General features: G+C 39.6%; 1 protein-coding gene across 5 annotated transcripts in view; it reads left to right on the plus strand.

Moving 5' to 3' along the window:
• The window catches only part of pcsk5b (proprotein convertase subtilisin/kexin type 5b), a 79,871-nt gene that overhangs the window by 47,125 nt on the left and 18,166 nt on the right, over window positions 1-14,580 (plus strand). For 3 of the 5 annotated variants that reach the window (XM_044372782.1, XM_044372791.1, XM_044372798.1), the window contains 5 exons: window positions 527-611; window positions 2,826-2,929; window positions 3,040-3,178; window positions 4,781-4,896; window positions 14,089-14,191. In XM_044372782.1, coding sequence (XP_044228717.1) covers window positions 527-611; window positions 2,826-2,929; window positions 3,040-3,178; window positions 4,781-4,896; window positions 14,089-14,191 — 547 coding nt within the window. Of the gene's footprint in view, window positions 1-526; window positions 612-2,825; window positions 2,930-3,039; window positions 3,179-4,780; window positions 4,897-7,404; window positions 9,581-14,088; window positions 14,192-14,580 lie in introns of those variants that run through there. The other 2 variants (XM_044372815.1, XM_044372807.1) reach the window with 2 other exon arrangements.

Raw genomic sequence — 14,580 nt, forward strand, 5'->3', positions numbered from 1 at the left:
GTAGAAATTACAGTTTTGATGAATAGTTGTAGTCTACTCTTTGGTTTCCTAGGAACAATAAAACATGTTATTCACGTATCTTTACGGCAATCCTCGTCGCTGCTGAAGGCAGAAGTGTCCATGTGCATTGTTTCAAAGCGTGGCATTGCCTTTAGTCTGCCTTTTGAAATATTCATCGACATTCCTATCCTCCCTCACCAACACTACAATCTTCTTTTTCATCCCTGCCGCTTTAGCCTTTTGACATTTCTATTCTTCCCCCCACCTCTATCTCTCTCTCTTGCCATCTCTTCCTCCTGCCTTTTGTCCTCCACTTTTGTTCATCTGCCCCTTCTTCTGCTTATTCCTTATTCTCCTTCCCTCCTCCACTTTTCTCACTGGTCGTCCTCATTCTACCCTCTTCTCCTCCTTTTTTTTTTTTATATCATTGTCTTCCACCTCTGCTCCCTTTCTTCATTTCAAATGCAACCAGACTTCTGGTTCCTATTAGCCACTGTGTATGACTGGCTTGCCCTGTGTTTTTCAGATTCCAACATTTGCAGGAGATGTCCAGAGAACTGTAAGAAATGCACCGCCTCCAATATCTGCACAGAATGTAAACCTGGGATGAGGTAAACATAGAGCTACGCTGAGCCATGCCTAACAAGAACTGCTAATTAGTTTTGGAGCATCGCTGTTTTCAATGTCAGCCGTGTCATCGCCACAGTCTTGCTCTTGCCGACTTGTGATTATACACTTTATAACTTTCAGTGTTTTGATTTTTACCACAGCAAGGGTGTAGTTAGAATTAATAGCAAACAGAGTGAAATCATTCTGCATTTTTTCTTAACTGCTGCAGAAAGTTTGAAGGATTTGCCCGAGAACTATTTTTCAAGCATTTATATTCTAAAAGTGTCAGTGTGCTTCTTTCTCAAGTTCTGTTTTTCCGTTCTTTACACAAATGTCACGTTTTGTGTGTACAAACAAGCGCAACATGATGAATGCCTTTGAGGAAAGGTTGTCAGAGTTGAAAGTGTGCTCATCTCACCCCTCTCTAACACGTGTGAACGTTTGTTTAGAGCATACTCCGCCGTAATGTTTCCCATGTTCTCCTAAACTTATGCTTGTACCATTACGCCAAATGGGAATTTTAAGATGTATTTCGCATCATTTCAGCCTGGCGTAATTTGTGTCTTTGGAAGCCTTAACTGAAATTTAAAATTAAGCTCAGTACATTTGACCTGAGTTCATCTGCACAACATGGATTTGTAATCCTGGATCCAGCAACCTTTTTTACCCTTATTTTACAATTCACATTACATTTTTTTCATTTTTTTCATTCATTTGACACTTTTATCTTTCAAGCAAGACATTCAAGCATTAGAGGACAGAGACTCAAATGAGCCGTGGTACAAATTCTCAAGTAGCTGACCAGACACAAGTGCAGTGAGAACACTGACAGAAGGTTGTTTTTGTGCCTTTTAATTATAGTAAGAAACGCCTATTTTAAAAATGTTGTTGTGTGCATTGAAGAGACTAATGTTTAATTGACTCCTGCTATCAGAGCTGCTGATATTAATCAAAGCTTGTTCACATGTGGCTCTACAGTCAGTCCTCTGTCATACTAGTACAAATAGCTCAGGTTTTGCCCTTTTTGAATCAGTTAGGCTTGAATGTCAGTGTTGTGGTTTTCAGCGTTCAACCACTCTCACGCTGCAGGAATACAGTATTGCTATTTTAGACAAGCACATTGTGTTACACTGTGGTTTTTGGTTCGCAGCATGATCCAGTGTAACCAGGGCCTCCCAACTGTTTTCCACTGGGGACTCAAATTGAGTAAACTGAGTTTCACCCTGTGACCCAGCCTTATTAAAACCCACATATACTCGTGTCATGCGGAGACCCACAAGAAGTGGTGCTGTTGCCCATTTTGGGTTGTGATCTTTACTTTGAAGAACCTCTAATCTAAACCATTTAGCTATCCATGCAGACATGTTTAGTTTATTTTCTGACCACTTCCACAGTAGCCTCTTCAGGCTGCCCCAGCTACACTTGACCTGACAGAGGATAGGGTGTTTCAAAGCGCTGGAATTCCTGATAGGTCACAAAGGAAACACTTGTGAAGCGTTTAAAACATACTGCGGTCTTGAACTCAACTTTAAGTGTTCAGTATAGCCAGAGGTGGAGGTGGGGACACTTGTAAGCCATAATTTCCTCTAAACACCAGCGAGACCACAGTAAGACACATGCTCACACACACATATATACACACACACACAATCTCTTCTCTCATTCAGTTCACCATTCATGGTCGGTTAGGAGCCGAAGAGGAAGAGAGAACCAGGCAAGATCGTTTCTGGGAAACGTTAGCTAACACAGACCAGCTGTTTTTCAGCTCAGCGCAGCGAGCTCACCAACCTGTCCTCATTGTGACTTCACAGAACTGACTTTATAACCTCCAAACCTACTTCCTGACTGACCTCTACCCCTACATCTGGCAAATCAGTTGTATATATTGGTCAAAACTACAAATACACTTTGATTACTTTTTTAAATTAACCTAGAAAATGTTCAAATTTCCTGCATAATTGTTAAAAAATAAATGAAAAGGCCAGTCGCTGTTGTAAACACCCACATGAGAAATCATATCGCCGGTGTTGAAGTTATTGTTTTCTTCCTTCTTCCCACATTTTCGCCCAAAATATCTTTTCCTAAACTCACCTGTGTTGCTGCCTGTGTGTGTTCTTTGTTGCCAATTAAAAGAAATTATAAAAGCTTTTTTTGCTTACATATTTTTCTGGCATTTACAAGGAAGTTATGAATGTATTTTTGTTTTTTCTGTCCAGTCTTCAAGGAAGCAAGTGTCAGATGACGTGTGACCCAGGGACTTATTACAACGGCCACAGAAGGACTTGTGAGCCCTGCCATCGGGCCTGTGCCACCTGCGCAGGTAGGAAGTCATAAGACATTTAACAATGAGCTACATTTATTGTATAGGTCAGTGTGTACTTTGTCTGGCTGATTTGTAATTCCTCACAACATCCCTGATGTGTTTTTCAGGCACAGGTATAGAGGCATGCACTAAGTGTGCAGACAGCTACTTACTCGAGGACTGGCGGTGCGTGTCAACATGCAGCACTGGCTACTACCTGTCAGAGCAGAACGCAGACAACGGGCAGGTGCAGAGGTCCTGTAAGAAGTGAGTCAGCACACCTGCCAACACTTGTTCACCACAGAGCACTCATGAAGAGGTTTCACAGCTCTCGTCTACAGAGATAAACACAAGAAAATCTAGAGCTCTAGCAAGTGAAGTGCAAATTTCCTGTTTTTTTTTCTTTAACTTTACCTCAGTTGAGCCTTTCCTAGTATAACTTGTTCTTTCCGTAGTGCACAATGTTTGCAATTCCCTGTTGTCGGGTTTCTCTGTTAATATTCTGAGAAAGTGGCCAGCAGATGATTCAAATACCAACATCTCTTCTACAAGAAACAGAGAATTTGTTGCACTATACATGTATTTAAAACTGTGACTCAGCAAGAATTGTTATTTTGTATTTTTGTAAGGATAAGTGTCCTTGCAGAGGACTTTGCTGTCATTTGGAGTTTACTGTGAAAGCATGAAACTGGTACCCCCTCACTGTTTCAACTTTTAGAATGTGTTGAAATTGCACAATTTTTAACAAGCCATTGAGGACAGCCTCTTGGTGCCACCAGTGTTTCAGTCTTAACACCGTGTGCAGTTTTCTCCCCACACACAGTTGTGTTTCTTCACTATTTAAAAATGTTAACTTGGATGAGTAGAAAAAGGAGTGAAGGAACAAGTAAACTTTCCCTCCATCACACCCACAGTCGAACTCCTCCGCTGACTCAGACACCTTGTCTGTTGTTCATTTTCTTATCAGTCCTCATAGAGGACTTGTCTCCCTGCTATTTTTCTCTCCCACCTTGAATTATTTATTACTCACTTGACCCTTTACCTTACTCGATTCCTTCATTTTCTGTCAGCTCCCTCCTGATCCCCAAAACTGATATCAGATTATTTCCAGTAAATGTTTTTCTCCACACAAGCAGGACGGTAAATGTGACAACTAAGTTTTCATGTTGCCTAATTTTGGATTTATACTCCTAAAGGATTATTCCCAATATTTTCTAATCCAGTTTTTGTTTTGATTATGACTGCGTTCAAAATTTCACTTCTTACTTCATTTTTAAGCTTCCAGTTCTTTGCAAACGCTGCTCACCAGCGCATACTGAAAGGAGCAAAGCAATAAACTAAACTAAAGCAGATATTTTTCACTTTTGTGTGTGGTTGATCATATAAGTGCATTTATATGGGATCTTTTCATTTTGTTTCATATTTTGTGCCGCTAACATTGGTGGATCCACTCTTTTGTCCCCAGTTGTGTTTACACACTGTTTATGATGCACACGAGGGCATAAAGGAACAAGCATAAATTATACATGTATAAATGTTCTAATGTTAATGTGTAGGAGTGTGACACAAATTATTTCTCATGCTGCAGTTGATATTTACACAATATCTGATATGCCTGAATTATATTCTAATAATATAGCTCATTCATGCTAAAATAATGTGTAATACTGCAGCATAAAATGCCTGTTCTTGAGTTGTTTGAGTGCATATTGGAGAACAGTAAAGTGGAAAGGTAAAAGCTCTACAGTGACAAGATTTTGAACAATATTGATCATGAAAAAGGCTACGTAGGAAAATAAAGCCCGACCAGTCAAAGACAGTTTAATGCTGCATAGACGAGTATCTAATTCTTCATACGACTATCGACAGGTGTGACCATAGCTGCTACGAGTGCTTGGGGCCCGGTGAAAGAAACTGCAGCAGCTGTGTCAGTGGTTACAATCTGGAGGCAGGAGCCTGCGTGGTCAGCACCATCTGCAAAGATGGTGAGTTGTCAGCTTTCTCATCTACAAGATTGTCCTAATGTGTTTATTTTATACTTGTTGTATAGAGACTACATAGAGACGAATAAAGACCAACTAAAAAAGTGAAATGGACAGCAACACAGCAGGAAAAAAACATAATGCTCACAAAAAATTAAATGCAAAATACACAATTTGTGGTCTACCTTATCTGAGCTGATTAAAGGGCCAATCAGAGGTGCAGAGTCTGAGACTATTTTGCATCTCTAGTTAGATAAAACAGTGTTTTATCCCGCCAGGATATATATATATAAAAAAAAAAAAAATGCAAATGGTTAATTGAGTAAAAGATAAGGATTCACCTGCAGTGGCATGGTGTGACTTTTCCACTAGGTGGGGCTATGGCCCTGAGTAGCTCTGTGTATTTTGGCTGTGAGCATTCGCCGTACAATGTAGCAGGGAGCCAGCTGCTGGTGACTAACGGCTAGCGGTTTCTAAAAGTTTAAAAAAGTATTTTTTGGTGGCCACTTAGCAACTGCTTTCACTTTAAAATTATCACCACAGTACCACAACGATCCGTGCACGTTTTCCCTGCCTTCAGGGGTAAATTTTTATCTAATAAGGAAGCAGCAATTGGGCGGAAAATCGCCCAATCTTGCAACATTTCTTAGGTGGAAAATTTTCTGCCCCAGATCCAACTATTTTCAGCATGCAGCGTCAACTAATCAGGGTCCACTAGGACAGGCCAAACATATTACACACATACCGCCGTCAGGCAAAGAAAGTACGCCCTTCGGCACACAAAAAGATTGTAGGCGGCAAAATGGTAAATTTACTGCACTTATATGGTGCCTTCGTAGTCTTCCAACCACTCAAAGCACTTTTACATTAAAAGCCACATTCACCCATTCACACACCGATGGCGGCAAGGTACCATGTAGGGTGGTGCCATCAGGAGCAATTTGGGGTATCAGTATCTTGCCAAAGAACACTTCGACATGTGGACTGGAGGAGCTGGGAATCAAACTGCTTATTTTCCCGTTAGTGGATGACCTGCTCTACATCCTGAGCCACAGTTGCCCCTCAAAGCAGTTGCTAAGTGGCGTTTCTGTAATTATGTACGATTTATATGAGAGTAACAACTGAAATTTATACACACACACCACACAGCACAAACAAAAATAATTTTCATTAAAACATGTATTTCACTGTTGGAATTGCAGGAGCGGCGGCGCCCCGGGGCCTTTAAGTTCACCTGTGGCCTCATTTCTTATTTTTGAGCTTTGTACTAACTTCTTGAATCAAACTGGTGACTTTAGTAGTTTCAAAGCAGGCGGTCCATCCTTGCTTTTGTCTTTTTGCTCTTTATCTAAAGGTCTCATTCACGCAGCGCATATTACTAACATCACATCTCTTCGGGGTTACACGCTCACTTACACATTCTTTTCGTTGTATTTTAACATGAGCTCACTTTTCCTGGTCGTAGTCTGTAACATAAAAAAAGTTTCTTAACGTCTACTTATTCTTTATCCCTTTCCTTATTTTTCATCAATATCTGCATCTCTACAAAAAATCTCTGATTTCTCCTGCTTCTTTATGTGCACTCTCCTTTTTCCTATTTTCTCAAATTGTGTATTTTTTGGCATGTTATGCAGCTTTTAGAATAAATATTCCTGTTACTCACTAACCAGCTGAAGTGACGGTCAGATTATGAGGCTTCGATTGCAGTTCGTGATGTGCTGCTCTAGCAATGACTTTCTTGTTAAAATTAATCCACTGCCAAAAAGTCTCCCAGCTGAGATAAAGGTCTGTGGAGAAAAATATCTTTACTGTGTGACCTTTCTGTTGATGAATACTTTGCTTAAAGTGCACACTCAGTCTGTTTCAAAGGTAACTGATTTCATGTTGATGACATTTTGATTGGCAGCTCAAAGGTTACTGGTACATTTTTAATTGCTGTTGATTTGGAAAAAAAAAAAAAAAGGAAAAAGAATGAACTTATAGTGTGTTCACATGACAGACTGGTTGTCCACTTTAATTCTCTATGTTGCAAAATGACACCAAGTTGTGAATTTTCAAAATCTTCAATTTTCTAATTTTGTGACGTTTGTTTGTCTCTCTCTCTCTGTCTGTCTCTCTCTCTCTCTCTCTCTCTCTCTCTCTCTCTCTCTGTCTCTCTCTCTCTCTCTCTCTCTCTCTCTGTCTGTTTTTTTTTCTCCTCCCAAATCTGTTTCCCCTTTCCTGACATGGATCCAATCACTCCACTGGACTACAATCATTTTCCGCCTCGATGAACATCACCTGTGATTGGATCAAAAAAAAAAACTCTTCCTGTCACCTGAACCCTCTCCTGACCAATCACATGCCATTCAACTACTTCAAATGGTTCCACCCTGTGTGTCTGTGTGTGTTTGTATGTTTGTGTGTGCGTGCACATCCCCCCCCCCCTCCCCCCCCCTCCCCACACACACACACACTCCCCCCTACCCTTCCAAACTTCTCCTGTATCTCTTCTTCCTGGTCTGTGGAAAGCAAATGAAGAATCTTGGGCGGAGGGCAGTTTCTGCGTGCTCGTTAAAAAGAACAATCTTTGCCAGAGGAAAGTGCTGCAGCAACTGTGCTGCAGAACGTGCTCGCAAAAGGGGTGACGGGACGTACTCACTGAGCATAAAGGGAGTGCTGGGGGGGGGGGACATGGGGGCTCAGGGGGCACCCCCTCCTTCTCAAACCCCCCCCCGCCCACTCATTCACAGTCACATAATTTATAAGAGAATCTGTGCCTCTTAAAGGGACTGCATCGGAGGTGCGATGACAGGACTACAACAAACCTACCTTTTTTTCTGTACTGGGACACACACGTGGTCAGGGTGTAAAATGACTGGGACTTACTTCAAGAACAAACAAGCAAATGAAAACAAAAGTGAAAAACAAACAAATGAATAAAAGTGTCGGTATTTTGTGACCAAAGCATCGATGCCAAAATAATTGAACCTTCTTTTTTTTTTGTTGCCAGTGTAGGGTGCATAGCTAAAGACAGGAGCCACTCAGCCTGTGAATCTCTGAATACGTCTGTGTGCATTTTTATTTTGGCTCCTCTTCCTCCTCCTCCTCTTTCCAATGTTAACGATGAACAGATGGAAACTGAACATACACTAGGAAAGGCTCTGGTTTTCTGCCTGTAAATATACGTCAAAGGAAAAAAAAAAAAAAAGAAGCTCACTCAGTAATGTGAAAATAATGTCTGTCTGGGCTGACTTTGGCTGTGCAGGGGAGGGTAGACAAATTCACACACGCAGTTATACACACACACACACACACACACAGCACAAATATATATATATATACACACACACATATATATGTATACCACATACAATTTAAAAAAAACATGAGTTTACACACATAGAGCAGTCTCCACTTGAAGTTACAGACGCTGCAGTGTCACCGTTATCCCAAGACTGATGTACGTTACTGACCAAAGTCACCTCATTTCATTTATTTAAAAAAACATGAACCCGCCCTCTGAATAGTGTGTGTGTTTGTCTTTATTGGTGTGTGTAGGAGAATGCCATTAATTCTTGATGTAAGCCCAGACGGCATTGATTCATTCCAGAGGTACAAGACGAGTCGATAGTCATTCCTTCCGGAGCTTTCTGCAGGGAAGGAAACGCAGCAGCGAGTTATAATGAATTTGTGGTACTAGGGATGCACCGATGCCCATTTTTCACTCATGATGCAGATTCTGGAGACTAAAACTTTTGCCCAAAATTGAGTATTGATTCCATCCATTACTGTGACTGGACAATGTAAAGCTCCGCCATTATTTTGTTGTCACTGGATAAAATAATTCAAAAACAACTTCTTTTATTTTTACAGGAATCTGCAGTTCTCCTGTGTGTTAGTTTGATTTTCCTCATATGTAACCCAGATAAAGGGAATTTTGATAGATTATTTCATCTGGTGTCAGCTCTGTATCGGTGCATCCCTGTTCTCAGATAAATAGGAGTTTTAGAAGTTTCTACTCTTCATCATTCCACTATAATGTCAATGCATATCAACTGTAGTATTGCTCTACACTTTCAACATAGAAGGTCAATGATCGGCACAGGAAACATTCTGTCGTTATCATGTTTCATCTGCAGGTAAAGATCTCTGACAGGCAGACAGACGGCGGCAAACTGCTGTGGTGCAAAACAGAGCTGTGACTGTTTAACTTTCAGTTAGATCGCAAAAGTTCAAAATTTAAACATAGAAACGCATTTGGGAGTAGAACTTTATGTTCAATCAACTCAAGAGAAATTGGAAAGCAAACACAATGAGGCAATCAATTTTTTTTTTTCTCTATTTACATTTTAATTGTTAAGAACTGAAAGTGGACTTGTTGACAGCATCACTGTAGAACCGGGAGTGTGTCAGAAATGTTAAATCATATCGAGCCAAAACTATACTTGTGTTAAGGCCGACAGACGTCAGATGTCTGGCTTCTCTTTCTGTCTGTCTCCGAACCTTACCTGGTGGAACTCAAAAGCTTATTCTGGTGGTGCTGGTTTCTAATAAAGAACAGCAAAAAAAAAAATGTTTAAGATTCTTATTCTATTTGTGTGGGTTTTCACACCCGCAGCTTGAGCATTTACAGTATTAGATGAATTGTTGTACTGTCAACTGGTTATGGTTCTTGATGATTTGTAATAAAGATTGATGAATCCCCTGTTTTGGTTAACAAAAACTTATTCTTGGTCATTGTTTAAGATGACTTGAATTGACTTTAGATTGTGTGGTAGTAGACGCACACATACATACACATACACGCACATACACACACACACACACACACACACACACCCCTCGTATAAAAGCTGTTTTTATTGTGTACCTGTGACATATCTGTGACAATGCATTATTAATGTTACTCAAAGTCCTAGTTTTGAAAATCTTTTTTTTTTTTTTTTTTTTTTTTACTTAAGTGTTCTTATTAAAATGTTTAATCTGTTCACGTTTTTGTTTTCAGTTTCCATTCATTATGTTGATATTCATCAGTATTATTTCAGCCACTGGCATCATTGTTCATCAGTGTCTCTCGCTTGCTACACCAAAACATTAGGTCCCCTCTTTTCACTTCTTATTGAGTTATTTTTACAAATTCACAAAGGGGAATAACATCATTGAAATTCAGATCATTGCGTTCAGAAACTTTTACTTCAACGCTCGATCAGATTGATTAAATTAAAGTTCCACACGCTCCAAGCCGAGCACTTTAAGGGGGACGTGTGCACTCAATGACAATTAGGTGGAAGTTAAAAACAGGTCAGCAATGCAAGGATTTGCTGCTTTATCATTGGTGCAAACTTTGTCGTCTTATTAAGTCTATACTGTTTTTAAATTCATGAGAGAGATAAGATGAGTCTGAATGTTTTGCTTTTCTTCAGTTCAGCATTTTCCTTTTTCACCATACAGCAGCAATTAATACTGAAGCAGCAGATAACAAAACTCAAAGGATTTCATTTAAATAATGTTGACTTACAATATACATCTCCAAAATCAGCTCTGTTTGAGGAGAGAACAGATAAGAAATTCCCTGATTGTCAGCAGTTGCATTTTTAATATAAAAGATATTTATTGATAAGTAATAAAAGTATATCTGCTAATATATATAGCATATAGTATAAGTAACTGTTACTGTCCTCCCACTCATCCCCATACAGTTATCTATTTTGATTTGTTATGTTTGGTTTCTGTCCATGTTGTAGAACTGGTAGATAATTTATAACATTGGAAATTTTTATTATTGCAGGAATTTGAGTGACTCCAAAATCTTTCTTTACCAAAGCTCATCGCTGCTTTTAAGGCAACGCTGTGAGATTCATCCCTTTTTCACTGAACCAAGGAAAGCCTTGTTTCTGTTATCTGTTGGTATTCACAGGTTATGTCGTTAAGATCATTACACACGTCTTGATTGCTGGTGACAACCTGTGACCATAAGTCATGTTCATTTGTTTGTGTATTAATGAGCCAATAGTACGGTTTGGATCTGCTATGTCACTTAAATTAATTCAGCACAATTCATGTAAGAAAATCCTACAAGTGTCACAAAATCAAACAACCAAACATATTTTTCTACAACCCTTATGGGCTCATTTATTTAATAATAGAATAAAACTCTACATACTGCTCATAAACTCCCCAACTAATGTTGTTTCTGTTAAGTGCACATCTTGTCATGGCTGAAGCTCCCTCCAGTACTGACTCTGGCCAAACTGAACATTATCTCTCCAGTTGCTAGCATCTTCTGGAATTCAAATTATGTGGGAAGCCATGAGAAGTCTTTAGTTCATTCTGCTGTAACTCACGGACTGGCAGCGCTGTGGCTCAGTAGTTAGCAATATGTGTCTTTTTCCAGGTGCTTCCTACCCCAAAAGACATGCATGTTAGGTAATACTACTAATAGTCCCCTTGACTAAGGCATTGGCTTACTAAGTAGTGAGGATATGTCAAATATCCAGGACAAGTTTCCCCACAGGGATTAATAATGTATAACTTTACTCCAGTCGAGAAGAAGGGACACTTTCCTGTGGTAAGAAATGCACAGTATTTGATAAACAGCGTGGTTCTCTACACCACCTGCAGGGTGTCGTAAATATATTTCTCTTTTCCTGCTTTCTGGTACCATGTGTGTGCAAGTATCAGGAGGTGAAAAGGTCAGGGAATTTGGATTCAGGACCAGGTGTGGTGGATGTCAGTGTGATATCTGCCACAGAGTTCTCCCTCTCTCTCCCGACAGAGTAGACTGTCAATGTCCTTGCAAGGTCAGCCGAGTCCATAACAGAGGAAAAGTTTTACTCCCCTGAGTGACAGGCTCTCTTTCTTCCCCGCACCATTCTTCTTCCGTCTGGCTGTGGGAGTCCAAAAGTGTCTGCTTTTTGCTGAGTGGAGTTGTGCGGCTCTCCGTCCCTTGAGAACTTGGCTCCCTGTTTGTTTGTGTGCGTGAGTGAGGGGGAGACAAACAGAAAGACAGGGAGACAATTTGTGTGCGCGAGGGAGAGTGACGGCGTTTATTCGGGGGCTGTTTGAATGGTTTCAGCAGAGCTCTACTGAATGGGAAGCCACCGCCTGTTGTGTTTGTACACAAAGAAGCTCTTTTGTTTTGAGAGGAACAATTGAGCTTTTCACAGAAAGCCAGAGAGCACAGACAACCTCGCCGCTGCCTTGAAGGATGCACACACACACACAAAAACACACAGCTCCATCCTTATGCCTGAGCCAGTGTCTGTCACCTTTGTCTAATACAAAGGTGGGATAGGAGACAATGTTTATGCCTCTTTTGTTATGGCTCTTTTCAATGCTGCCAAGTGTGAAGCTGAAGGTTGATGGGCTTTTTGGAACTTTCTCCTCAATCCTCCAGCAACTTTGGACACAATAGCTTATATACATATAATCTATGTCCTGAATGAATGTGACCAAAGTTTATATAAGACTCATTCATACAGGAAAAAAGTTCAACAATATGCTGCAGGTCCAATGTATGTATGTAAATTTTACTGTTGCATTGGGCTGAAAGACAATAATGTATCTACCTGGAGTGTGATACTATTTTTGATCAATGCCAATGACTCAACAATCACTTTGCCAGGTGTTGAGATTTCTGGCACCCAAAACTCAATTTCCAGCCTGTACTCCATTCTGCAACAAAAACTTTCCGACCTAAAACCTACGCACATTTTCTGCATTTTCTGCAGTGGAGGATTAGGCACATGAGGCTGTTGGATGACATTTCATTCTCAAGTAAAAAACAAATGATAAGTTGGCGTCATTACAGTATTTTTGTTTTATGATGTTGTAGTGTGATTGTGTTACATCTGTGATCTAATTAGCAAACTCATTTCTCCTTCAAGTAGCCGAGCCAGAGACATGCTGATGTTAATGTTGCCTGGTCACTAATGCACAGTGGTATAAAAAAATACTCCATCACAAGTAAAACTCCATATTTAGCACACTGAAGTAAAAATACATAAGCATTGACTTTAAATGTATGATGTAGAATGTACCAATTTGGAGTGCTGTAAAGAAGATTAACGCTTGTTTTAATGGTCAATTTTAAGAACTTTATATACTGTTGGGTCATTTTTCAAACTGATAATATATTTTACATAATGAAATATTGGTTTGAAAGAAGCAAATGTAGTGAAATGCACAATATTTCCCTCCGAAATGTAGTGGAATAGAAATAAAAAGTATCCCGAGATACTCAAATAAAGTACAAGTACCTCAAAATTGTACTTTAGTAAATGTACTTTCTTGCTTTCTATCATTGCTAATACAGCTCCATTAAAGTCATCAATTACTTTTTCAGTCCAAGGTCTGAGAAAAGGCTCCAGTCGCTGCTGAGAAGCAGGGTGTGCCACACAAATGAATGTGTGTAACTCACTGTAGTTTCAAGTTTACCTAAACAGCATGTTTTAGGACTCTGGGAGGAAAACGCTCAATCACGGAGAGAGCTTATACATACATAGACTCCACGCAAAACTAAAATTGTCCTGTCAGCTTACTTTTAAAAGTAGATTTATGTTTCCGTTGTCTGCAGAGTAGAGATGTTGTGACTTCATGCTTATGATCCAAATCAGTCTGCACGAGTGAAACAATGATAATCCGTGTTAGTATTAAAAAGCCTTGAGTTATTTTTAGAAGCATCTCCATATCTACAAATATCTCAGATCCAAATTGTGTCTCTTGTTTACTGTAAAAGCTCTCAGCAATTAGACAGCATGCCAGAGAATTAACATGGTATGACTGACATTGTCAAACTTGATGTTTTTCAACCTTTGAAAAAAAAAAAGAAACGTATTTTGCACATAACATAAACACACGACATGAAGAAGAAAGCAAATGAGATACAGTTGTTATTGTGCATGAGATGTCAGGAGGCAGAGGATAATGAGCTAGACCTTCAGTGAAATGGAAACAATAACAACTGACTGTTGGTTATAATTAGTGGATACTAGGACACATCACAGCATCAACTGAAGTCACTCAAGTAAAAAAAAAAAAAAAAAAAAAAAGGAAGTGAGCAAACACATGACAACGCTGGTAAACAAATAAAAAGAAAACATGGAGCAAACAGCAAAGTGCGTAAGTATGAAATAGGTACAAAAACTATCTTGGAATACTGATCCTTGAGAAATTGTATTTGTCATGTTGTTCACTGTTGCTCTCTGTCTGCAGGACAGTACATGAGTCCACATGGAAAGTGCCACTTGTGTGACGCTACTTGTATGCAGTGTAAAGGTCCAGAGAGAGAGGACTGCACCAGCTGCCCCCCAACACGGTGAGAGCCACTGAAATATAAACATCTACGTTCAAAGGTGACCCAGATGAAACCATTTTCAGTTGTGAAAACTACATCTCTGTTTTTCTTATTTATATTTATTGTTTATTTATATAGGGATGAGTATAGAGCATGAACTCATTCCACATACCACAGCGGTTATAGTTTAAGCTAGTTTGCATTGACCGTCCTGAGATGAGATGGGCCTTCAAAATTCATAAACCTCAGCTGTCAAATACATATTAAACTGGACAGAACTCAACAATACATATAAATACAGTACATTAAAACACAAAACTCAACAAGAAAGTACATACAAAACAGCGTAAAACACAATCGATCTTGAGCTTGTATATTTATCTTATACATACAGTGCATCATATAGAGAC

The sequence above is a fragment of the Thunnus albacares genome, chromosome 2 (genome assembly GCF_914725855.1).
Source record: "Thunnus albacares chromosome 2, fThuAlb1.1, whole genome shotgun sequence".
Lineage (NCBI taxonomy): Eukaryota > Metazoa > Chordata > Actinopteri > Scombriformes > Scombridae > Thunnus > Thunnus albacares.